A 27,196-nucleotide genomic window follows, 5' to 3' on the forward strand; every position below is an offset into this window, starting at 1 on the left:
GCCATTGAAGTTAAATATATAGTGTTAATAAAAGCAAACAGTCTGAATAAAAGTCCCTTCTTTTGTCAATTCCTCAACTTTTGCTCACTTGGCTCCTCTCATCACTTGTGATATCACCATTTCCCTAGTTCAACTATAACCATAAAATCTTGAAGCCTAGACAGGACCTGAATTTCTAATGTGAAAAACAAACAAGGGGGGAAAATGTTGAGGTCGTCTTTATAACATATCATAAAAAAGCAAAAAAGTTAAACAAACTCATGATTTTTAAACATTTTTGAGTCAATATTTAAAATGAAAAGTAATTTATTTATTCATTTCTCTAAATATATTATGAAGTAATTTTTCTGCTATGACATTTCAATCATTTCCAGAAAAACAAAAATCTTTCTAAAATGCTTGCTGAAATCTTTTATCCTGAATGAGTATAAAAAAATGCAATGTTGCTAATATCAGAGTTAAATGATCAAAAATAAGAAATTACACACTCATAAGTCATGTTTCAAAAATCATTTATACAGAATAGCTCTTACTGTTCCAGTCCTCTGCATATCTTGAGCACAGAATGCAAATTGGTCCAATTTGCATGATAATTCTGGGATGTATACAAATGGAGTCTGACATGACAGCTGTCAAATTCAATTTATCTGTGAAGTCAGGGTCTCAAAAGCTAGTAAAGTAACCCAGTGTGTCACTCAGAGCCTCCCCTCAACCATGAGTAGCTATTTTGACAAGCCTTCACAAAAGCATACCAAAGAAAGGCAAAGGCCAGTACTGAACGGTACTAGCTAATATACAGAATTGCTTGTAAAACAGATTTTTAAGGGCAATAATTAGTACAAAATGTAAGAGAATTCCAATTGTATAAATGTAATTTGGCTTTGGTTTTCTCTTTTACATTATACACAAAATGAACTGAATAGAAAAGAAAAAGAAATAAAAAGAATACTGGCTTATTTAAAATGTTAGCTTTAACTATTTCACTGTTGATCATTCTAGCAGAAATATACAGTTGCCCTGGGATTGTGGCTCAACTACATAAGCAGATTTCAGCCACCAACTCTAACATCATAATCAAACAGGCTGATAAAGGAGGAAACTACACCATCTGCAAAAAAACTCCTGAGAAAGCACAGGAACAGATCTATACAGACACATGCCTGGAACCAAGAATAAACCTGAAAAATCCTGGACGCCCATCTCAAGCAGCATTGGTACTTTAACAGCAGGACTGTCTGGCTATGTGGACTCTCTCCTCAGGCCCTATGGCCACCAGCCACCCAGCTATCTTCGAGACACCACTGACTTCCTGGGGAAACTACAATCCATCAGTGATCTTCCAGAAAACACCATTCTGAACATTCCACACGAAGATGGACTACAAGCCATCAGGAACAGTATCTAATGGTGGCTGAACTGTGACTTTGTCCTCACCACAACTATATTTCATTTGGGGACAATATATATCTTCAAGTCAGTGGCACTGCTATGGGTACCCGCATGGCCCTCAGTATGCCAACATCTTTATGGCTGACTTAGAACAACTGGATCTGACATCGGAATCAACATCATAAAAAAAAAAGAAGGAGAACTTCACTCTTTCTAACCACTCAGTGACAGACTTGAAGGTGCATTTTTGCAACAAAAAAAAAAAAAAAAGACTCCACAAAGAAGAGACTGAACTTGAAAAAATAATAAAACTAGATATAATTATAAACTGTGTTTAAACAAAGACTGGGAATGGGTGGGGTCATTACACCAATTGAATCTATTTCCTATGTTAAGTTCTCCTCACACCTTCTATGGGCCATCTTAATTATCACTTCAAAAGTTTTTTCCTCCCTGCTAACGATAGCTCATCTCTCAATTGATTAGACTCTGTTGTTATGCATATACACACTTTTTCATGTCTCTCTATGTATAAATATCTCCTGTCTGTGTGTTCCATTCTATGCAACATAAGCAGAGTATCACTATACTCAGTCCCATTCCTTTGCATCAAAAGTCTCCTGCTTAATGGGCAAGGGAGTGTGGTGTATTTAAAAACTGAATAACTCTTGGGAACAGATCAGGAAATGGGTTTCAGTTACAAGAAACTAGTCAAGTACCCCAAGGTTCATCTACTCCTAATTACTGAATAAACATATTTTTATTCCAAATAAGGAATTTAAACCACTTTAAATTCTTAGGGCCAAATTCAGAGGTGATGAGTAGGCTGTGTAAACTGGACTCCTCAGCTACTTGTTGGACATCCACACTCTACTGGATGTGTAAAAGAGCCTAAGTTGCTATAACTTCTGTCTGTCATGGAGACAGAAGAAAGAGTAAATGAACAGCATCTGAGTAGCAAAAAGGGTACGGCATTAATGCATGCCTTTTTCTGCACCTCAGCCAGGAAATCACACCAACTAGACATAAATGAAAAGAAACAAAAATGTTTCTTCTTACTGTTTCTTACACTCTATGGTTACAATCTTGAAATCCTCAGGCAAAAGTCCCAATGACAACAAGAATAAAGATGATTAAGTAAGGATTGTAGAATTAAGGTGAAATGCTGGCTCCACTGAAGTCAGTGGCAAAACTACCATTGACATTAATGAGGTCAGGATTTCTCCCGGGGGCCCTATACATGATGGGCCTGATCCACCAAAGTCAATGAGAGACTTTTCATGGACTTCAAAGGGCTATTACAGTGAGAGGAAAGAGTTGCTCAAAAATGCCCATCGTTTAGAAAGTGTTACCTTTCGTAACCTTTATCTTGAAATGCTCCCAATTAATATTAAGTTGCTAAAGATAAGGGTGTAATAAACCCCAACTTAGTTTTCAGGCTATAGAAAATTCTGTAATTACAGAAAATTTGTTTAGTAGAGGACTATTGGGCAACACTTTAAATAATACAAGCAGACTTTATTCAGAAGGAAAATGATTAGGTAAGCAAACAGGCATGCAATTACTACTTACACAATACTACAATTATACATATGTTCAAAGATGAAATAGTGTATATCAGTGGGTAATTAGTCCACTGACAACAGCATGAAGTACAGCCTTATAATCCTGAAACCTAACAGTTAATTGGCGTTCCCCTGCAATGTTGCAAGGCTAGGCTTTTTCAATCTATTATAATATTAATTAACATTAAACTACCCTTTACCATAATTATATTTCCACCATTTCCTTATTGGCTCCTTACCTTACACATTATTTAAATTCATTTCTGCATGAATATCCTTCCCATACTATCAATACAGATAGCATTTTAATACAACATTCGGAAATTCTCAAAACACTTATTAAAAATCTTGCTCAAACCAGTTATAACCAAAACATCGCAGCAAGTAACCCTAGATCATGTCCTTGCTAAATTCAAAATTTCCTGTCTTGCTGTCTCCAACTTATCTCCAACTTTCTCACAATAGCAACTCCTATTTTCCATACTCCTCTACACTAACTTAGGCCCTAACTTCTACTTAATTCTTAACCTAAACCATCCACTAGGTTACATACATATGGACTATGTGTACTAATTGTACCATATTTGCTGATAATGTCCTTTTGAAAGTATCAAAATACAAAAACAGAGATCACAATGGACCCAGTACTACAGTCAATGAAATGTTTAGGTATGCAGTGACTGCAAAATGGAGCCAGTTTTGGAATTAAAAAAACTTAATGTGATATGGAATCCAGGTATAACTATAGGCCAGTTAGTGTTCCCACTAAAGTTGGTGGCAATATTTCCAAGGCCAGGCAAAAGAGACTATGGCATAAATGTAGGTGCTCCTAAGCAGAAAGAGAATACCAGCACTACAGAAACTGTAATGTTACTTGTATACTGTACTTATGAGAGTTAAACCTCATAAGAGCTGCACAAACATTTTTTTAAAAATTAAGAATGAGAGGATTTACTATAACACATCAGGGGTTTAAAGGGTAGAAATTAAATCTTGCTCTTGCGTTACATTCAAAGTGCTGAATTAATATCTGCTTTGATTAAAAAAGCGGATCTAGTAGAAGAAATGACAACATATGAGAAGAATGTTACTATTACAAATACAATATGGCATCAAAACTGATTTGGATAAGAAAACCAGAGCAAGAAACAAAACAATGGAAGGTGTTTACATTCATCACAATTGGCAAATCAGCATATAAAGTGGATCCAAAGCACTGGCATTATTGGTCAAAACCTACCTTGTAGGGAAAACCTGCCCCCTGAAGATAACCTTAATTTATGAATTTCATAACCATGCCAATTATTATATATACACCAATTAATATATACCACAGAGCCTCTCTCTGTGTGTATCTGATTTTTTTTCCTCGTAAGCATTTTGCAGAGAAAGAAACACTACTGAGGTTAAAAAAAAAGATGAAATAGGGTCCCTGACAGATATTTATATATTATAAAGCACCACAGGGGAAAAAAACCTACATTTACAGAAATAGGGGAAAAAAAGAATAAAGAGTCCATTAATATGGAAGTTTCTACATCAGATTAGACATCTTGATTTTAGAAACTATCCCTTGGATTGTTCATGCAATCAGAAGATTTGACTGGGCCACATTCCTAGGTGCTTTATAATAATTCAACAAAATGCAGAGATGAACTTTGAGCTGACACTTTACTTTGGTTTCGTCATAGTTAAAGTTTATTAAAGATCTTTTTAAAACTCTGTTATACTTCTCTCAGAGTGCAAGATGCAGTAAGCCACTTTTCAGTTAGGAGGAGTTGGCTAGTACCTGTCATCCTCCGGAGATGCATGCTGGATATGAATCCTGGGACTAGTAGGTCGTCTCCTCTCTAGGGAGGGGGACCATCTACCCCTGTTTGCCCATTCAATAAAACAGGAAAAAAATATTTAGTGAGTGAAAAAATTAAAATAGGTATGGGAATTGAGACTGGAAAAGTACCCCAAAAAGTAATGAAATTGATTGTTTTTAAAATAATAATTCTTGTTTCTAATTTTTTTTTAAAAATTTTGATACACTATTCTTCTGGTTGTTTCTTATGGTATATTTTCTATATAGCAGTACACTATATAAACAATTATAATGAGTGTACAAGGATGCACAATTTAGAATGATTTAAATAATTTTCATGGCATATACAGTATTTCAAACATCCTCAAATGCTAGAAAAATCTAAAAACTTGTTATTCATATAAGAAGTTGGAATTATAAACTAGAAGAACTTTTCAGGTGCTGATTGGCTGTTATTTTCCTCTTTCATTTTTCCAAGGGTTTATTCCCCCATTAACTCTGCACTGAACAAAATTTTTCCATTAAAAAAGTGGTTTTAAATTACAAAGAGTCCCTTACGGGGATTAAAGCATCATGTTACACTGCTAACTGCAGAAGGTGGGGCATAAAGAGATCATCCTATGTCACTAACTGCTCTGCTCATCACCCCTATTCAATCTACAATGGAAGCGCTCTGTAGAGTCCAAAATTTTCTTTGGGGCTGCCAACACACAGAAGCTCTGAAAGTTTTTTGGGTTATGCAGCAATGGAGGATATTACATATTCCAAAAGTGGTCATATTTCCTTGGTGACAAGCATGTGTTTTTACTCTTTACATTACATGCCCATCAAAGACTATTTATTTTCTAGGAGCAGAGTCTGTGACACCATCCATCCCAGGTTCTTTTGTTGCTGAGCACTGTTACAGAGACAGACAACAAATTTTTAAAAGGCAGGATCAGTCACTATCAACTTCTGAGTTTAATTCCCTTATATAGTTGAGACGGGTAGAAGAGATGAGATTCATCAAATTGAAGTTAACTTGTCCAAAAAGGTAAGGCTGACACTTGGGAGCAAGAAGCTCTCACAAATCTTGCTAAGTATAATTAATATTTTAAGAAGTTTAATATATTAACTATTATTGTTGAGTCTAAGGTTAAATAAATGATATCCTTATTTAATAGTCAAGCTAATAATGTTATATTTATAGTAAATATTGTAAATTTGCATACATTGTAAATAAATTAATTAGCATATATTTGTGTGCCTTGACTAGTGAAAATTTATAAAATTTCTTTTATATTTAAAAAAATGTACAATCCAAGTTTTATTAGTTCATGCCAGTCTCTTTTTATTGATTTTATAAATTAAAGAAAAAAATCTTTAATCAATGTGGGTGGGTGGGATGAGGAACATTCATATTTGTAGTAGTTTTTTTCTTTCAAAAGCTCATTTGATTTAGAACCATAGAACAGCTTGGTCACAATGGAAAGATAATATTGTATAAACCTAACACTGCTTAGTTTTGAAAATACAGGCAAAAAATCATTTTAAAATATATATATTTACATTAGCAGAGTAATATTTTACATGAACTATTCACTTTCTGAGGCAACCTTCCAGTCCATATACTAAGAAACAGTGTTTCACTTACGGAACATGCAAATAACAAAAGTTTCAGGGAGATTTAGCATCACTTCACAAAGGGAATAGGTTGTTAGTAGTTAGTTACTTTTTCTCTCCAAAGCAAGGGTTAAAGAAAATGTTAATGCATCAGTGCACTCAGTCAAAGCCCTTAATATGCTGATATCCTCTACAAATATTAAATTGCATTTTTATAGAAAGTTACTAATTTTGGTCATCATGCATTATGAACTTTGAGAGCATGCTCTCTTTCCATAAATTTCAATGGTGCTTAACTTTATATACCGGGGTGGCCAAACTGGCTCGTGAACCACATGCAGCTCTTTTACAGTTAGAGAGTGGCTCACAGAGCTCCCCAGATCCCCCACATTCTCCACCTACCAGACTGGTTGTGGGAGAGTTTGGGATCTCTGCCTTGCAGCGGGATGGTGCAGTAGGGGCTTCTGCCCAGTGGAGAGGGGAGCCTTGGGGCTTTAGCTCCGTGCCCCATCAGATGCCTCTCATGGGGCTGAAGCCCTGAGCCTCAAGCCATGGCAGGTACGCCCCGGCTCTCAAACATCTGAGGATCGTCATATGCGACTCGGAGGGCCAGTATGTTTGGCCACCCCTGTTATATATTGTACAAAGCATGTGCAACATTACAATGCAGACAAACATGCAACAATGTACTCTTCTACACTGCTTGAAAGAGAGGAAAAAAACATCACAGTGCATACCTAATATTAACGAATGTTATACTGTTATGTAATTAATTCCAATACAAATAGTCACATTCAAACAACAACTCTAAAAAAACATGCAGTATAAACACATTTACTTTCCTAATGCTAGAGGGTGTTTTGTTTTATTAATGGTTTTTTAAAAACAAAAAAAATATGGTGATCCTGGAGCAGAATAGGGCCAATTAGGTCAAGAACTAATGATAGCTCCAATTTTTTTTAATACCTATTCATGGGAATTTCAGCAAATATCTACATCCTAGGATTTCATAAGGTCATGGAGACCAGATAAAGGCACCAGAGTTTACCATCTCAAAAATCCCAATCAAGTCATGATTCCAGAGCAGCCAATATTATTACTTTTTCTATTTGAAAATAGAAAAGCCTGGTTGTAAGATATATATACAGAGTATTCTACTTAATTCAATCACTTAGATTTGTTCCTCGCTTTTATTTGCTCAGACCTGCATTAAATAATCACTTAAGGCCAAAACCTACAAACATTACTAATGGAACTATGACTAGTATTAAGGCTTTGCAGGACTCGGCTCCTATAGTGTCAATAAAAACTGTCACCAGGTATTACTATCATTGGCCATAACATTACCAATTAATAATCAATAAAATATTACTAACTGACCTATATGAAGATTAGTGTCTTCTCAGTGTAGTACAATGTGTTGGGTGGTGAGGCTCTGATTCAGGAAAGCACACTTGAGCATGTGCTCTAAGCCTGTGCTTAGGTGCTTTCCTAAACGGGGGCCACAGATACCACAGTGTCTGGCAACAGAGAAATCTATAGATAGAAATAAGATGGCCCACTAAAAACCAAACCAAAACCAGAATTCAGAGTGACAGAGTGAAAAAAACAGGGCCAGTAGGCAGATCAACAATGATAAAAGTAGACTAAAACAAAGGGCTTGTCTATACAGTGAGATAATGTGGACTACGGGAGTGGGATTTTTCAGCACCCTAGTGTGCTTTACATTAATTGGTACATGTAGACTTTGCTGGTATGCACTAAAGGTTCCCTAGTGTGCTCAAACATAGTACTGTTTCAAACAGCACAATGTTAAAGTGCAGTAGGGAATCTTTAGTGCATACCAGCAGGGTCTATACAGACCAATAAATGCACAGCATAGAGTCACAGAAGTGTAGAACTGGAAGGGACCTCAATAGGTCATTTAGTCCAGTCCCCTGCACTCAAGGCAGGACTAAATAATAGTTAGACCATTCCTGACATGTCCGGGCACTTTGGATATCACTCCCCTGTAGATATTACACCACTGTGTAGATGAAGCCTCAGGGGTGGTGACACTGGAGCATTTTAATCTATGTTTCAGGGTGTTACTGTCTGCTATATAAATTCCTATGTGTCTTGCAGGTCTCATAGAAACTTCAATCACTCAGGTATTTTAATCAATATGAATACTAATAGTCAAAATAAGTGAAATGCACTGAGTATGTGTGCACATGTATTAACAAAGAAGTGCTGAAGTCTTCAGGTATATTCTATAGCACACTGTGCCACTGAGAGCTGTGGACAGCATTTTGGCTCTACAGCCATGCTATTCACATGTAGCAAAAGTTTTACCTAGGTCTACATTACAAAAGGTTTTCCACTGTAGCTATACTAGCAAACCCTCTTAGTGTAGACACAGCTTATACAGGCCAAAAAGTGCTTTTTGCCAGAAACGTTTGTATCGGTTTCCTAAGCAACAGCTCTTTTATGTAGTTATGGTATAACTGCGTCTATGGGAAGACTTTTACCAGTACAGAAGTGTTTCAAAAAAAATCATCACACCTCTAAGTGACGGCACTATACTGGCAGAAGTTTCTAGTATAGGCGAGGCCTAATTCACAGAATCCATATTTTTCAGCTAGGCAGGTTCTGCCTTTAGTTACCTTCAGTGGAGGAGCAAATGTTGAAGAAACCTTCGGCATTATTATTACTATATTTATTTATAGATATTTATCTATGATATATTGTGTAGTCAAAGTAAATTCACTAGCCCAGGGTTTTTAAAGAGAGAGCTAACTTGCTTTGGGACATGGCTAGGTAATCTGCGCTACTCACATCTGCAGTTAGGCTCAATGGCTTGGTTTCATACACTGATACCCAAACTCATTCCTTTCCCTTCCCTACTCCTACAGTTCACTGGCACTGTGTTTTAAACAGTCTTCCTTATTGTTTCCCAGTAGGACCGTTCCCAAATAATTTTAAATTGTGTAGTTCTTGTCTGTCAACTATGAAAAAGTTTGCCCTTATTCCACTCAAATTGTTTAAATGAAGTTGCAGTGAACTGCAATGTATATTTCAACAATTTCTGCCACCACTAACACAGCACAGCAATTTATTTAAGCAGACTTAGGAACAAGGAAGCTTTCTGGGCATGTCCTGTAAAGTCCTGATTGCCATCTGTACTGACCCATTGCCATATAAAGTAACAGAGGAAGGCATGCAGTGACGCCTTTAATGGGAAGACTGGGCAGAAAGCCAGTGCCAGCATTCCACCTGACAGTGTTCAAATGGAATTATGTTAAGATTAAATTATACAGATGCAGCATCCTGATGCTCATAGAGCAACCAAGGTGCAATATATGAAGAGCTTAACTTCACTATATGCAACCTTGCAAATTTATGTTGAAAAAAAGTTTTCAAAAACAAGAATAATAAAAAACTCTCCTACAGCACAGTACAGTACAATCTCATGATTGTACAGTAAGGCTAGGCCACTGCATGTTATAGTCTATATTCTATTGTTAAGGAACTAAAAATGTCTGATGTAGCATTTCAGGTGACAAGTACAATACTGCACAGAGTTTAAAGATCAATACTATTTCCAATAAAACATTAATGTGCAAACAAAGTGCTTTATTGTCAGTACACTAAACACAGCCCATATCACCTTGTTCAAAATGCAAGTGCAGGCACTTTTAACTTCATATTTCACACTTCATTTACATTATATTTTCTGAGACAAAAGGGAGCCCAAACACAATTTATAATTCCTGTGAAGGAAATCTGGAATACCACTGTAGGAATTCCTTATTTACACTTCTCCATAAAAGGAGAAGGTACTTCAGAAACAGTGACATGATGGTCACAAACCAACCATGGTTCAATATATTGGTATTTGCTGAATAAAATCTTATAAATAAATTCTAGAAAAAGTCCACCAAAACAAATCAGAAAAGAGTTCAACATGTGGCTCTGGATGAAGTATAATATAGCTAACGGATTGTTAATCTCTTGGATGAAGAGTGGACAGCTACATTAAATAATGAGGTCTGAAAACCCTTGAAAATCCCCCTCACCCCCAATTGAAAGCATTGCTTTTGTGTTATTTTAAATTCAACTTTTGCATCTTGCTCTCAAAATTGGACAGGCATTTGAAAAACAAATGCCATCTGGGTCTGATTAAAAGAGCTGTATCTCATCAGTATGTTGATGGAGTCACAGCCCAAGTCATCTTATTATTTTCCACAAAGGCATCATACTATTTGAACTCTGTGGGCATCCCACACAAGAGATCCCATAGGACAGAAATAACTACCCACAACCATCTTATGGGACTTCTAATAAAGCTAGAAACAGAATGATTCCAGAGTGATGTGATCTATACTCTGGCTAGGGACCACAGGGAATTCAACTAAACCTACTGTTCAGTGGTATTACAGATTGCTGATAGACCTCAAAGGATCAACATGGACACTGTTCACTAAGAGAAGATTTCATCAACCAATGTTGTAATTTCTACTCCATACCTAGGCTGAAAACCTGATGGGCAAGAATCATAGAAGATTAGGGTTGAAAGAGACCTCAGGAGGTCATCTATTTGAACCCCCTGCTCAAAGCAGGACCAATCCCAACTATATCATCCCAGCCAGGGCTTTGTCAAGCTTGGCCATAAAAACTTCTAAGGATGGCGATTCCACCACCTCCATAAGTCATCCATTCCAGTGCTTCACCACCCACCTAGTGAAATAGTTTTTCCTAATATCCAACCTAGACCTCCCCCACTTCAACTTGAGACCATTGCTTCTTGTTCTGTCATCTGTCACCCCTGAGAACAGTCTAGCTCCATCCTCTTTGGAACCCCCATTCAGGTTGTTGAAGACTGCTGTCAAATCCCCCCTCACTCTTCTCTTCTGCAGACTAAATAAGCCCAGTTCCCTCAGCCTCTCCTCATAAGTCATGTGCCCCAACCCCTTAATCATTTTCATTGCCCTCCGCTGGACTCTCTCCAATTTGTCCACATCCTTTCTGTAGTGGGGGGCCCAAAACTGGATGCAATATTCCAGATGTGTCCTCACCAGTGCCAAATAGAGGGGAATAATCACTTCCCTCGATCTGTTGGCAATGCTCCTTCTAATGCAGCCCAATACGCTGTTTGCCTTCTTGGAGACAAAGGCACACTGTTGACTCATATCCAGCTTCTCATCCACTGTAATCTCCAGGTCATTTTCTGCAGAATTGCTGCCTAGCCAGTCGGTCCCCAGCCTGTAGCAGTGCATGGAATTCTTCTGTCCTAAGTGCAGGACTCTGCACTTGTCCTTGTTGAACCTCATCAGATTTCTTTTGCCTCACTCTTCCAATTTGTATAGGTCACTTTGGACCCTATCCCTACCCTTCAGCATATCTACCTCTCCCCCCATCTTAGTGTCATCCGCAAACTTGCTGAGGGTGTAATCATCCCATCATCCAGATCATTAATGAAGATGTTGAACAAAGCTGGCCCCAGGACAGACCTCTGGGGCACTCTGCTTGATCCCGGCCGCCAACTAGACATTGAGCCGTTGATCACTACCTGTTGAGCCTGACAATCTAGCCAGCTTTCTATCCACTTTAGTCTATTAATCCAATCCATACTTTTTTAACTTGCTGGCAAGAATACTGTGGGAGACCATATCAAAAGCTTTCCTAAAGTCAAGATATATCATGTCCACTGCTTTCCCCATATTCACAGAGCCAGTTATCTCATCATAGAAGGCAATCAGGTTGGTCAGGCATGACTTGCCCTTGGTGAATTCATGTTGACTTTTCCTGATCACCTTCCCGCCCTCCAAGTGCTTCAAAATGGACCTGATTGAGGACCTGCTCCATGATTTTTCCAGGGACTGAAGTGAGGCTCACCAGTCTGTAGTTTCCTGGATTCTCCTTCTTTCCTTTTTAAAAGATGGGCACTATATTTGCCTTTTTCCCCCCATTCGCCATGAGTTTTCAAAGATAATGGCCAATGGTTCTGCAATCACAACTCCCTCAGCACCCTCAGATGCATTAGTTCCGGACCCATGGACTTGTGCATGTCCAGCTTTTCTAGATAGTTCTTAACCTGTTCTTTCACCAATGAAGACAGAGGAAAAAAAAACCATTGAGTACTTCAGCTTTTTCTACATCATCTGTCACTAGGTTGCCTCCCTCATTCAGTAAGGGTTCCCTGACCCTCTCCTGTTTGCTAACATACCTGTAAAAACCCTTCTTGTTACCCCTCACATCCCTTGCTAGCTGCAACTCCAATTGTGCTTTGGCCTTCCTAATTACACCCCTGCATGCTCAAGCAATATTTTTATACTCCTCCCTAGTCATCTGTCAAAGTTTCCACTTCTTGTAAGCTTCCTTTTTCTGTTTAAGCTCACCGAAGATTTGTCTGTTAAGCCAAGCTGGTCACTTGCCATATTTGCTATTCTTTTTGCACATTGGGATGGTTTGTTCCTGTGCCCACAATAAAGCTTCTTTAAAATACAGCCAGCTCTCCTTGACTCCTTTCCCCCTCATATTAGCCTCCCAGGGGATACTGCCCATCATGGAAACATGAGGCTTCTATATAGCTCCAAAGTCAGGTTTAATTTTCAGCTAAGATTTTTTCCCCATAACAAGATGTTTTAATGGTTACCAGCTATTGTTCCCTGAATGTTCAAAATGATGCACAGTGTTTTAGTGGCATGAGTTCCTTTGAAATTAATTCAGCAAACCACAAGTCCTACTTTGAAAATGTAACTATTTTTTGGAATATTTTTGTTGCTAAAAACACAAAAAGTTTACATTAATATCCTAGGCCTTAGTTATGGATTGCTTGTTACTCCTCTCATCACTTTACAACAACAAAAATGCTCAGTGCTGTGATAATGTCAATAACCAATTTTTCTGGACTGATTGATGAGCAAATTCACATTATTATCCTACATATTACTTGAGTATTTACATCATGGGCTAAATCCTACTTCCAGTGAAGCCAATGGAAGTTTTACTGTTGACATCAGTGGGGTCAGGATTTCACTCTATAAAAACAAGAATTCTTTGACAAAAATACTGCAAACATTCAAAAATTCCCTGTTAAGACATACTCACATCTAATTACAAAATCTGTCCATAGTATTTGGTTTCCCTGTGACTTTGAACTACACTAGCTTTAAAGGTGGAAGTTCAGAAAGCATCCACTAAATGTTTCTGTTCCTGTTCAACATAACAAGTGCAACTATATTTCATTTTAATTGCTGAAAATGTTGCTAAATGTATGTCAACTAAATACAGTGCTATATAGTGCAAAAATAATTAAATTGTTTTGCTTTACAATTTAAACAAACAGCAATAGATATGGCAGATTAGATTAAGAAAATGTAGTTGGTTGGTTGGTTTGTGGAAATTAATGTATATACTGTTATACAAATTACAATTTTGATTTGAAAAATAAGAGTTTGATCTCACAATTTGCATCCTAATTCATATAATTTGTAAATGTTATGTCACCATCTCATTTGCAATCTGCAGAATGGGCAAGCAATAAAAGTAATACATTTTAGCAGATGATAATGAAGATTAACAATCAAGTGGTGCTCCTTCACCTCACTTAACACTGCAGTGTTATTATCAGCATACTGAGGACTTTTGTAAACAATAACATCAGCTTGAACTAAAAATAGGGAAAGAAGAAGCCAGAAGCAATTATAAACTGCAACACACAATTTGCATGGCATATATGAGTATAGGGGCAAAAATGTCTACAAATACCAAAGCAGATATGAATGTACATACATGTAGAAGACTCATATGGAGAAACAAACAAAACTGACAAAGTTCACCAGCACAGATGAGAAGAAATTCATAAGTCTTTATTTTATACCTTTCTCGTTCTGGTGAATGCAAACTAGTATCTGGTCTCAAGCAGTTGGTACTAGCACTCCTAGCCCTGTCAAGGGAGGGCTGTAGTTCACTAGTGCCAGTGCATTGCATCCAATGGTAGAAGAGAAAGAAAAAGAAAACAAAGAAAGGAACACAATGTTAGATATTAAATAATAAAATAATGTTCTCTTTACATAAAAATGTGGTATCACAATGATTTAATTAATAAAGATGTAAAAGAGCTGACTAGATGACAATGCAAATATTTGTTTAAAAAATAAAACCAAACGAAAAATTATGTTTGGACTTGTTTGCATAAAAAAATCTCAAGTATCTAAGACCATAAAATGAGACTAAACAATATATACTTATGAGAAAGTGGAACGGGAAATACTAAAACAATACATCTAAATATTTATTACTAGTAACAACTGCTATACCAACACAAAAGGACAGGATACAGTACATCTCAAGTGAAAGTACTTTAGAGTGAAGCTAATTTACTTGAGAAAATCATATTACATTCTAAACAGGAAGGGGCACTTCTACTCAGTTCTTACCTAACCAATAGTTCATCTGTAAATCTTGGTATTTCTGCATTAGGGCAATCACAAAGGAGCAAAATATCCTGTCTAATCACTGATTTGGTTTTAGCACATGCAGGCAGAGTTGAGCTTTATAAATTAAAATGATTTAAAATAAAAATAAAATTTAATTTCACATGTAATCAAAACCATACACATAAAGAAAGAAATGAGACATAAGGAAAAGAAAACTGTAATACTACTTAACTCCAATACTGACATTTCAGTAGAGTTTAATGATACAAGAATTCTAGACAATACAGAGGTTGCAGCTGTTTATGACACTTATGCAAGAATTAATTTTAGATAGTTGAATCTAGTTATGTTTATAAATATATGTTTTTATCTGTTTAAGTTTTCTAGAAAGTACCACTATATTATTATAATGTGTATGTTTGTTTAAATAATTTAAGTGAATACTTACTTACCTGTAAATATTCCAGTGAATACCGTTCTCTAGTAAAGGCATCTTGGGTGGTAATGTTTTATAGTGCCTAACAGAATTTCTTGAATGTGGCAGAACAGAAGAAAACAAAAACAAAAACAAAGCATGCCAGAAATGGAAATATAGGTAAAGGTAGAACAATGTTAACTAGAATGAATGTATGTAATGTGCATAATACTATAGCACGTTTGAACTGCTATATGCATAGATTTCTCAATGTATCCTTTTCTCCATTCAACCAACATGTAATTTCAGGACCAGATCTCCTATGCATGCAAATTCAGTAAACCTACTCACATAAGTAAATTTAGAGTAATATAAGAGGTCTGAATTTTCCTCTGGAACTAAAATACCTTGCAATCTTTTCAATTTTTGATTAAAATGTATAAGCTGTTGTAAAACATGAAGTTGGTATTTAACTTGCTATTTTTATGCTACTTTATTTTAATCTACCTTGTGTGATTTAATGATTCCTTCTAGTTATCTATACGATAAATTAAAAGCCTTCGCTTCTATATACAATATCACAAACTAAACCACAAGTTGTATTAGTATTAAAAAATGTCATGAGTTAAAGTCCTTTAGAGGTGGTATACTAGGGGCCAGGTTCACAATGGGACTTTAGGCATTGCTATACTGAGTAATGAAAAAGTCACTTGTATTCACAATGACTGAGTTAGGCATCTAGGTTCCCTATATGGGGAGAGATAGGACCCTAAACATACGATTCACAAAAGGCAGCAAACTAGGCCAGGGGCCGTCTAAACTAATCAATGAGATGGTGATGAGAGGGTGTGTCCTGAGTCCTGCCTCTCATCAGGTGTCTAAGGTGTTTCTTGCAAGAAATGCCACCAGTGGTGGTGATGCCAGTGCTTACTTTTAGCCCAGAGGTTAGAACACTCTGTTGAGATGTAGAGGACCCTAGGTTCAATACCCCCATGATTGATGAGGAGAAAGGATTTAAACAGGGGACCTCCCATTGCTCATAAGGTTGCCCAAACCACTGGGTTTAGGGATATTCTGATGTGTGGCTCCTTCAGTCTCCACTGTTGATGTGGTCCCACTTTAGATAAATAATTAAAGAGCTATTGGAGCAGGGGGGCTGGATCCTAAGTCTTCTACCTCCCAAGTGAAAGCCCTAAACACCAGTCATAGAGTTGTTCTCACATACACTCTCTTCTCTGGCCCAATGACTATTTAAGTATTTAATCCAATGTGGAACAGCTTCAAGAGGAAAGATGGAGGGAGCCACATATAAGAATATCCCATAGCTCAGTGGCTAAGCCAACATCACCTGAGGTTGGGCAGGGAGACCTCATGTTCAAATCCTTTCTCCGAGTCAAGCAGAAGGGGAAATTAAACCCAGGTCTCCCACTTCCCACGTGATCATTCTAACTACTGGGCTAAAAGTTATGAAACAAAGACCAGCCCTCTTCCCTGCCCCCAGGAATTTGAAAGGGCCCTGATCTAGTTAGCAAGCTCAGAGCTTGCCTACCAGATCGAGCCTCACAGGTGAGAGAGACAGGAGAACACCTATCTTCCCGTTGGTGGATCATGCTCGGGTTTAAGCCATCTGGATGTCTAGAATGATGCACCAGTGCACATTCTCAGAGGCACCTTTCACAACAAAAATGTAGGTGCCAATGAGTTTAGGCACCTGCAAGATTAGGTGGCAACTGAGGGGGGTTTAAGAATGCCAGTGGCACCTAAATATCCTTTTGTGAATCTGTCCATAGATCACATTAAGTTAAACAGTATTAATAATGGTGAGCTAATTTAAAAAAACTATAGGAATTGGTTTGTCCATCATCAAGGTACAATACCTCTGTGGTGTTAATGTATATCTACACAGATCTGGAAGTGTAATTTCCAGCTTGAGGAGACATACCCACGTTAGCTCTGATCTGTTTTTAGCATGCTAGCTCGAAGTTTAGCCACAGGGCCAGGAGAGGCTAGACAACCCAAGTGCAGGTAGATCCTCCTGCTGCTCACATCACTGAGGATACACTTCTATTCTGATTGAAGTAGCATACATATGTCTTCTCAAGCTAGGAATTACACCTCCAGTTTGAAACATAGGCATACCTTTGGATGAGAACTGTTTACGTCATATACCAAGGCCACAGTACATAACATTTTACAACTAGGAATGTGGACTACCCTATCCAAATGCAACTCCAGGAGAAATGTAAAGGAAGAATGTAACTACCCAAATTGAAACCTGTCCCAGATAATGCAGTTAACTGGACTTAAAACCTAAGCTTTTATGGAGTGTCCACACATTCCACCAAGGTAGGGCTTGGGTGGGACAGGCAGGAGAATATGCACCCTGGAGATCCTTGCCACCTCCAGGTGTGATTCCTCTCAATAGCATTCCTTGACTCCACATGGGATTTAGAGATGGGTGTATCTGTATCCCTGTATCTGAACACCTCCATATGAGAGGGATTCTGAATCTGAATCCTGCTTTTAAAGCTTGGACCATCTCTAATTAATGTCACATACACAGTATACTCTAAACTAAAACTATCAATAATAATAAATACAATGCAATACAATAAGATGTCTAGAAGATAAGAATTTATTACTACAGCACTATACCCATAGCATGCCTAAACTGTACAGTTACACCAATGTAAATGAGTGTGCAGAAAAAATGCCAAACAACATAGATGCCCAATAACTTGTTGAGTGGGCATATGAGACAATGGCATCCAAGCCATTCGTCTTTTTTGGACTCTGAATTTAATGGGAGTTGGATCATGCCCCATAAGTCTTGTAACTCATTTTAGCAACCATCTATTATTATATTATACTTCTACTGCTGTGTGGTGGGCTAGCTTCCATGCATAACAATGTGTCATCACTGTATTGATAACAGTACTTCAGAGTGACAACCTAGCACGTTGCGGAGCATCTAATATGGAGTTAATCCACCGTACCAAGTACATACAGCAATAAATAAGCTGTTCAATGGATACTGTCATATTTCATAACTCCATTATATTACTGCAGAGTATGGGAACTATTATATAAATATACATATCAAATACATTATTAAAAGTACTATACTGTTAGTACAATATCCAATTTTATTTTTTTTAAATAGGTGTATTTGGTGCTGAACTTGAAAGTGAGGAAACAACAGTGACTAGAGCAAGGCATAACATAGGCAAGTGCTGTGTGAAATTACATGAGTGCACCTCCATTCTGACCTGTATCCCACTTGTGAGCAATTTGTCAGAATACTGTTGATCATGCTAAATTATGTTGAGGCTTTGTGCTACAATTAAAACTCCACTAGGGGCCAGATAAAAGTCACCATACTGTGTTTCATATAAGAACTAAGTGAGAATTTCAAATATTTGTAACTCAGCCATTTTAAAGTAATTGATGATCTGTAAGGGGAAAGGAGCAAATACAGATTCAGAAAGAGACAAGGAGATGCAGAAGTGGGAGCCAAAAAAAAAGAAAGGCCAGAAGAGGGATGTGGAGAAACAGGAGCTGCATGATCCCATGAAGCTGACATAAAAAGAAAGGGGGCCAGGAACAACAGAGAAGCAGGGACTGAAATGATTTATTAAATGTTGAAACACTGAAGCACAGACTTCCTCAGTCACAGAAAGTTAGCCTGCAGTTCTTTTCTAATGATAATAGTTTAAATTTGAAATGAACTTTAATGGAACAGTTGCACTGATGCTGAAGTTCTTATAAACTATATAATACTTTCTAAGTATTATACAGTGTAACTGAACCTAACCATAAATTCATCCCTCCACTATCATTGATGAGACCTGGACAATTAAAACTATCCTGGACAAATTTGTGAAAATCACTATGTAGGGAACAATCCTGCAGACCAGTGGTGCATTGGACTGCATGGTTTTACAGGGTGTATTCCAATCCTAATTTCTAAGATTAAGTAAAATGTTACTAATGATCAGTTTGTGAGTAGAAAAGTACATACATGTTTTGCTTAGTTCTCATAACTGGACCATCTACAAAAGAGTTGATTGCACACAATGACACTTATGTTTACCAGAAGAGGAGAAATAGAAAGAGATATACAAAGATTTTAAGAAAGTGCTGCCAATTTATCCTAACAAAAATAAAATAAAATTGAAAATGCCTCCGTACTCTTAAAATTAGATCAGAAAAATATTTTTCTTTGCTTACTAATAAGCAATTTGTTTAGACAAATTTTAGATCTGAAGTAAAGTGATCACTATCTAATGCAGGGATTGGCAACCTTTGGTACACGGCCCATCAGAATAAGCACCCTGGCGGGCCAGGCCAGTTTGTTTACCTGCCGCATCCGCAGGTTTGGCTGATCACAGCTCCCACAGCCCGCGTCGCTTCCCGCAGCCCCCATTGGCCTGAGCGGCGAATCACAGCCAGTGGGAGCCGCGATCGGCCAAACCTGCAGATGCGGCAGGTAAACAAACTGGCCCGCATTCCAAAGGTTGCCGATCCCTAATCTAATGTAACAAAAGCATGGGAATAAACTGTGACTACACTTTTTCTTCAATTTTTATAATTAAGTCAATGCTTTTTCCAGATATTTGTTTAATTTCTGTGGTATATGACCAGAGGTAGGCTGGTGAGATTGATCAGGTAGGTTTTGTTTTTGCAAACCCAAGAATGGTTCATATCAGGATTCCATATTATCGAAAGCTCCAAAATTTAGGAAAGGGTGTCAGAGTGAAGACAGGTCCAAGCTGTATCTGGACCCAACCTTTAGCAATATGTGGGAACAAGCGTTGAAATAAGATGGGAAACTTTAGGTCTAGGGCTCCCATGAGGTGGTTTAATCCTGGTTCCTTCTTATACCAACCACCAAAGTTCAACATGGGTTTGGGTTTTAGATAATGTACAAAGTTGAGTTTTGGCCCATCTCTGCTAGAGACTCTCCCCAGATTCCCAGTTCCTGTAAATCAGTGTCCTCCATTAAATCTGGTCCTTAGATCTTTCTGTCTATATAGTGCATAATGAACTATAGGATTCAAGCTGAATACATAGAAAGACCCAGTTTTTCAATATGGCCACAGATATTTCTTATCCCAGGGAAATTGGAAATCAAGCACCCGATTCACCAGGGTGTTACTTAAATTTTATGTCAGTGTAATTCCATTGAGGTTACGATAATGAATTGGTGTAAATCTAGTGTAACACAATGGTGCATCAGTCAATGTGATGCACCACTGTGTTACACCAGAGTCTGAGTAGACAACAAGTACATAAAACATAACCAACTCTCAGCAGATACAGTATGACACATTGCCAAAGTATCTAACCTTTTGATTTATGGACTTATTTGTTTAGAAAGTAAAATGTCTGCTAAATGGCATGGAGTCATTCCTTATTACACGGATTCAGAGTAAATGGCTTCCAGTTTAAAATGTGAAGAGAAGTTTCAGGGATTTCTAACTGCTAGCAGGTAGCCTGTGTACTCTCATCACCAGTATGCTCTAGTTAGGCTCTAAAGAGTAGTTTCCTGATTTAAAAAATTTTAATTAAACAAAATCTTCCAAATGGGAATCCAGGGAGATACCAAAACTAAAGATGTGTCTTTTCTGAGGTATGAAATATTGCCTCGTGTTGCAAAAGCATTAAAAATTAATTCAGATGTTACAAGCTCTGAGCCTACAAATATTTATTTATATGTTTAACTTAAACACATAAGCAGTCCCATTACTTCACTGAAGGTCCATCTCCCTACAGAATAATTTAATTTTGGGGCTCAGCCCCACACTAGTGCTGGGTCCTTTCTTTTTGAGTTCTTGAGTGTTGTACGACATACTGGAGCCTGGAGTCAATGTGGAGTATTGCAGTCTCTCAGATTGGGAGTCCTCACAGAATATAGCGCATTTATCAATTCAAAGCAGGGAAATGCCCTAGCAGGGCCCAGCACAGACAAAGCCAAAACTAAAATTCTAAATGGAAGGTAGGAAACAATGGGTACATCTATTCTGCAAAAACCAACCAACCACCAACCAACCACCCACATCAGCAAGTTTCAGAGCCTGGATTTACAGACTTGGCTCTACAGACTTGGGCTTCCAGGGCTCATGCTACATTACAAAAATAGCAGAATCGACATTCCCACTCGGGTTGGAGCTCAGGCTCTGAGACCCATCCACTTGCCAGGTTTTAGAGCCTAAGCAGAAACATCTATGCTGCTAATTGTAGTGCTATAGTGCAAGCCATGTGAGCCCACGTCTGTAGCCCTGGGCACTAAGACTTGCTATCACAGGTATTTTTTTTTGCAGTGTAGACATACCCAAGTGAGAGTTATCAGGTGAAGCACAGTGATATGCAACCTTTGTTTATCTAGCCATGTGCTCTTCTGAGGAATTTTCTTCAAGTTTGTTATCAAAACACAAAAAGTGTTTTTAATTTTACATAATCATAAAGGAAAGAAATCAAACAACCATAAAAAATCCAAAAAAACCCAAAAGAAACTTTATAAAACCACAATAATACTGCCGTGCATTTGAAAATCAGGCCTTTTCTTGCTAGACAGGTAATCTACCACAAAATTATATGCTGCAAAAATATTTGTATTATTTAATTTCAAATATGACTGTTGACACTTATTTTACCTCTAGGCTTTCAACTACTCTAATCATAACTATCAAAGTAAACAAACATATATAAAAATCTTGATCAGTTCTTTTTAAAAAAGAAAATAATTAAATGACAATTCAATTACATGTTAAGAAAACAGTGTCCATTACTTACTGTAATATTAATAAAGCTGAAGGAAATGATTGGGCTAGTGAAGTACACAGAAACTAACCATAAGAAATGATGGTTATTGAATTCCTGTATTTACCTGGTGGTATGAAGGCACTCTGCACTTCTTCCTCGTTTTGCTCTGGGCAGCATAAGAAGCTCACTGCACAGACAGGATGGATGGTGAGTGAAACAGATATAAATATGAAGCATTAGATGACATGAGTTATGCAAATGATATGCAAATGAAAACGTAAAAAAAGAAACCAGAAAGCTCAGACTGAGATAGCTGTCTTGATAGTGTTCAAACTGAAATAAATTACAATGCCGCTCTAAAATATAAGCAATAAAGTACCTATGACAACTATATATTCAGATAATACTTTTAAGTGGACATCTAATTTTGTCTTTTTCTTTTTTTAAATTTTGAAGTTACTTTAGAGATTTTAATATTAAAAATTGACAGGATTCTTTATCAAATTACATTGCTATGGCAATCTTCTAGTTCTTGAAGTAGGTATTTATTAAAACATGGCAGCATGATAATAAAAATGGAATTCTAGAAGCTCCATTTTTTGAACCCAGACAAGACTGTGTGTATGCTGACAGGTGGTGGGGAGTTATAAACATAGTTTTATGCTCTAGTGAATACAGTGTAAGGAGCATCAACTCATCATTTTGGTGAAAAGAAAAATATTTGTCCACTAAAATATTAAGTTTATTCAAATGTAAATTCTGATCTAAAGCTTTCTGATTACAATATTTTGTTATACATCCCCTTACAGAAATAGAAAATGTGTTAATCAGTTATCAAAATCTCCTTTCTAACCATTTCTATTTTACAGTCCACTTATTCCATCATTGCAACCATCAGTATATTACAAGAGCCAAGCACTACAGCCAACAATATAGCTACTCTAAATCAATCATTTCTATCTTTAATAAACATGATTGTGATAACAGCATGTCCCTTTGGTGATTTTTGTGAATATCTGCACTTCAGTGCAAATCACAAAGAGTAGTCCCAGAATCTCCTTATTGTTATTGACACCAAAGTGAAGCTAAAGTTCATGAAGATGCATCATTTAAAAAGAATCAAAGAATCATATGAAGTACTATGGTAACAGAAAGAGAAAAGATAAAAATTATGCAAGGTGGCAAAATGCTCACTTACTTCCATGCCTCAAATTGTCATTAAACTACACATTTCACTATGGAAACTGGTATATCATAAGCAATATTTATGTAATATAATAAACCAGGGAAATCAAAATCACGGCTTGCAATCCACATGTGAGATTTAAGTTTGCATCTGGAACTACAGGCCTGATTTTGATGCAACAAAATATGTTAAAGGTGAACTGAATTGTTTTTCTTAAAAGGAAAGAACAATAAAACTATTTAATATCTCATATCATTAGCAGAATTTATGTGTGGACTTCCAAATTACAAATAAATACAATATAATTTAAAACAAAGTAATTGAAAATAAAATTCCTCTTATTTCTAAGGGTTCTGTGTTTCTCTTGAAAGAATTGAGGACATTACAACAGCCAAAGCACTGTAAGGATGCAGGATCATCATGGCTTAGTTATCAGAGGATACGTCTACACTGTGACTAGATGCCTGCAGCTGGCCTGTGCCAGCTGACTCAGGTTCACAGGGCTCGGGATAAGGGGCTGTTTAATTGTGGTGTAGACATTCGGGCTCGGGACGCAGCCCAAACTCTGGGACCCTTCCATTTTGCAGGGTCCTAGAGCCTGGGCTCCAGCCTAAGCCTGAAGGTCTACACTGTAGTTAAAAAGCCCCTTAGCATGAGCCCCACAAGCCAGAGTTAGGGCTGGCATGGGCTGGCTGTGGGTTTTTAACTGCAGTGTAGACAGACCCAGAGACAACATAAAGTGCTATAGGAGAAACAACGAGGAGTCCTTGTGGCACCTTAGAAACTAACACATTTATTTGGCATAAGCTTTTGTGGGCTAAAACCCACTTCATCAGATGATGGAATGAAAGATACAGTAGGCAGGTAGAAATACACAGCACATGAAAAGATGGGAGTTGCCTTACCAAGTGTGGGGGGGTCAGTGCTAATGAGACCAATTCAATCAGGGTGGATGTGGCCATTCCCAACAATTGACAAGAAGGTGTGAATATCAGCAGAGGAGAAATTACTTTTTATAGTTGTGACGGGTTGGATCACAGAAACCCCCTGGGAGCTGCCAACCGATGTGCCAAGACTACTTCTACCTTTGCTTTCCCTGCCAGCTTAGGACTCCAGCACCCTGTCTTGCTGAGCCAGACACTCCCGTCAGCTCCAACAAAGACCCAGGGTCTGACTTACTTGCCCCCAAACTGCAGGTTTACCTGAAAGCAGCTCACAGAAGTGTGCTTGTCTTTAACACCCAGATGCCCAACTCCCAATGGGGTCTAAACCCAAATAAATCCATTTTACCCTGTATAAAGCTTATTCAGGGTAAACTCATACATTGTTTGCCCTCTATAGAACTGATAGGGAGATATGCATGGCTGTTTGCTCCCCCAGGTATTAATACATACTCTGAGTCAATTAATAAGTAAAAAGTGATTTTATTAAATACAGAAAGTGGGATTTAAGTGGTTCCAAGTAGTAACAGACAGAACAAAGTAAGTCACCAAGCAAAATAAAATAAAATGTGCAGATCTATGTCTAATCAAACTGAATACAGATAATCTCACTCTTAGAGATGCTTCAGTAAGTTTTTTCCTCAGACTGGACACCTTCCAGGCCTGGGTACAATTCTTTCCCCTGGTACAACTCTTGTTCCAGCTCAGGTGATAGCTAGGGGATTCTTCATGATGGCTCCTCTCTCCTCTTTGTTCTGTTTCCCCCTTTATATATCTTTTGCATAAGGCGGGAATCCTTTGTCCCTCTCTGGGTTCCCACCCTCTCCTTCTCAATGGAAAGACACCAGGTTAAAGATGGATTCCAGTTCAGGTGACACTGCTGATGAGGCCAATTCAATAGTGCTGACGAGGCCAATTCAATCAGGGTGAGTGTGGCCCATTCCCAACAGTTGACAAGAAGGTGTGAATATTAACAGAGGGAAAATTAGTAGAGGGAAAATTACTTTTTGTAGTGATCCCGCCACACACAGTCTTTATTTAGGCCTAATTTGATGGTGTCAAGTTAGACTTAGAACAATGCTTCCTCAGCTCTCGTCCCCTAGTGCCTCTACTCTACTTGTGTTACACTGATAATATCTTCATCATCTGGACCCATAGGAAGGACGCCCTTCAGGGATTTCAACAATTTCCACACCACCATCAACCTCAGCCTGGACCAGTCCACACAAGAGATCCACTTCCTGGACACTACAGTGCAAATAAGTGATGGTCACATAAATACCACCCTATACTGGAAACCTACTGACCACTATACTTACCTACATGCCTCCAGCTTTCATCCAGACCACATCACATGATCCATTGTCTATAGCCAAGCCCTAAGATACAACCACGTTTGCTCCAATCCCTCAGACACAGACAAACACCTACAGGATCTCTACAAAGCGTTCTTAAAACTACAATACCCACCTGGGGAAGTGAAGAAACAAATTGACAGATCCAAAAGGGTACCCAGAAGTCACCTATTAAAGGACAGGCCGAACAAAGAAAGTAACAGAACGCCACTAGCCATCACCTACAGCCCCCAATTAAAACCTCTCCAGAACATCATCAAGGATCTACAACCTATTCTGGAGGATGATCCCTCACTCTCACGGACCTTGGGAGACAGGCCAGTCCTTGCTTACAGACAGCCCCACAACCTGAAGCAAATACTCACCAGCAACCACACACCATACAACATAAACACTAACCCAGGAACCAATCCCCGCAACAAATCCCATTGCCAACTCTGTCCACATATCTATTCAAGGGACACCATCATAGGACCTAACCACATCAGCCACACCATCAGGGGCTCATTCACCTGACATCTACCAACGTGCTATATGCCATCATGTGCCAGCAATGCCCCTCTGCCATGTACATTGGCCAAACCAGATGGTCTCTATGCAAAAGAATAAATGGATGCAAATCAGACATCAAGAATTGTAACATTCCAAAACCAGTAGGAGAGGACTTCAATCTCCCTGGACACTCAATAACAGACTTTAAAGTGGTCATTCTTCAACAAAAACAACTTCAAAAACAGATTTCAATGAGAAACTGCAGAACTGGAATTAATTTGCAAACTTGACACCATCAAATTAGGCCTGAATAAAGATTGGGTGTGGCTGGGTGACTACAAAAAGTAACTACTTTTTATAAATATTATATTGCCTTATAAGGCAACTCCCATCTTTTCATGTGCTGCATATTTATCCTTGCCTACTGTATTTTTCACTCCATGCATCTGATGAAGTAGGTTATAGCCCACAAAAGCTTATGTCCAAATAAATTTGTTAGTCTCTAAGGTGCCACAAGGACTCCTCATTGTTTTTGCTGATACAGATTAACACGGCTACCCCCTGAAACCTGTTATAGGAGAAGCACTAATGAAATCCAGAGGCAGAAAGGGAAGTGAATTTGGATCGTAGGTCAAATCTTAAAGTTCTTGCTCAATATTTACTCTGTCTTCATTCAGTCAAAGTTTGCCTATCAAGGACCTCAAGATTTGGCCCATTGAAAATAGTGATATAAAACACACCCATGCATGGAATATAACGTAGCAAATAAATAAGGAATACAATTCTAATTATTTCATCGAATTGAAAAATAAATCATACTGGTAAGGTATTGATATTCTCATAATTAATGATGTTTTTGACACATTTACAGAAAAATGTATTCCTCTAGAAAAGATTTTTGAAAGAGATACTAGATTATGTATATGAACATGGAGATTACCACATCTTATTTATAAACAAATGGATGGAATATAACACTGAGAAACCTATTTCACTGAGAATCAGATAATGATACCTGAATTCACAGCAGTCAGAATGATGACACCAGGCTAGATAGCATTCCCCAGTAATTTTTTAATTAAAAGAAAATAGCAGCGCACACAATCCCAGTTCTGTTGGAAATATATCACAACTTGTTGCTGAACAATCTTCTAGATGGAATTTTATATGAGGTCATGATTCCTTTCCTAAATCTAAGGACTCTCTGTTATTGTTCCTTCATAATAATTTAAAAATAATATCTGAAATTCCTG

At 37.8% G+C, this 27,196-nt stretch overlaps 1 protein-coding gene across 1 annotated transcript in view; it reads right to left on the reverse strand.

Moving 5' to 3' along the window:
* Window positions 1-27,196, reverse strand: part of RIMS1 (regulating synaptic membrane exocytosis 1) — a 497,623-nt gene that overhangs the window by 143,179 nt on the left and 327,248 nt on the right. Inside the window, exons 18-22 of the mRNA XM_039530107.1 lie at window positions 22,094-22,156; window positions 15,242-15,319; window positions 14,790-14,903; window positions 14,231-14,320; window positions 4,744-4,827 (exon numbers count right to left, since the gene is read on the reverse strand). Coding sequence (XP_039386041.1) covers window positions 4,744-4,827; window positions 14,231-14,320; window positions 14,790-14,903; window positions 15,242-15,319; window positions 22,094-22,156 — 429 coding nt within the window. The remainder of the gene's footprint in view (window positions 1-4,743; window positions 4,828-14,230; window positions 14,321-14,789; window positions 14,904-15,241; window positions 15,320-22,093; window positions 22,157-27,196) is intronic.

The sequence above is a fragment of the Mauremys reevesii genome, linkage group 3 (assembly GCF_016161935.1).
Source record: "Mauremys reevesii isolate NIE-2019 linkage group 3, ASM1616193v1, whole genome shotgun sequence".
In the NCBI taxonomy this organism is placed as follows: Eukaryota; Metazoa; Chordata; order Testudines; family Geoemydidae; genus Mauremys; species Mauremys reevesii.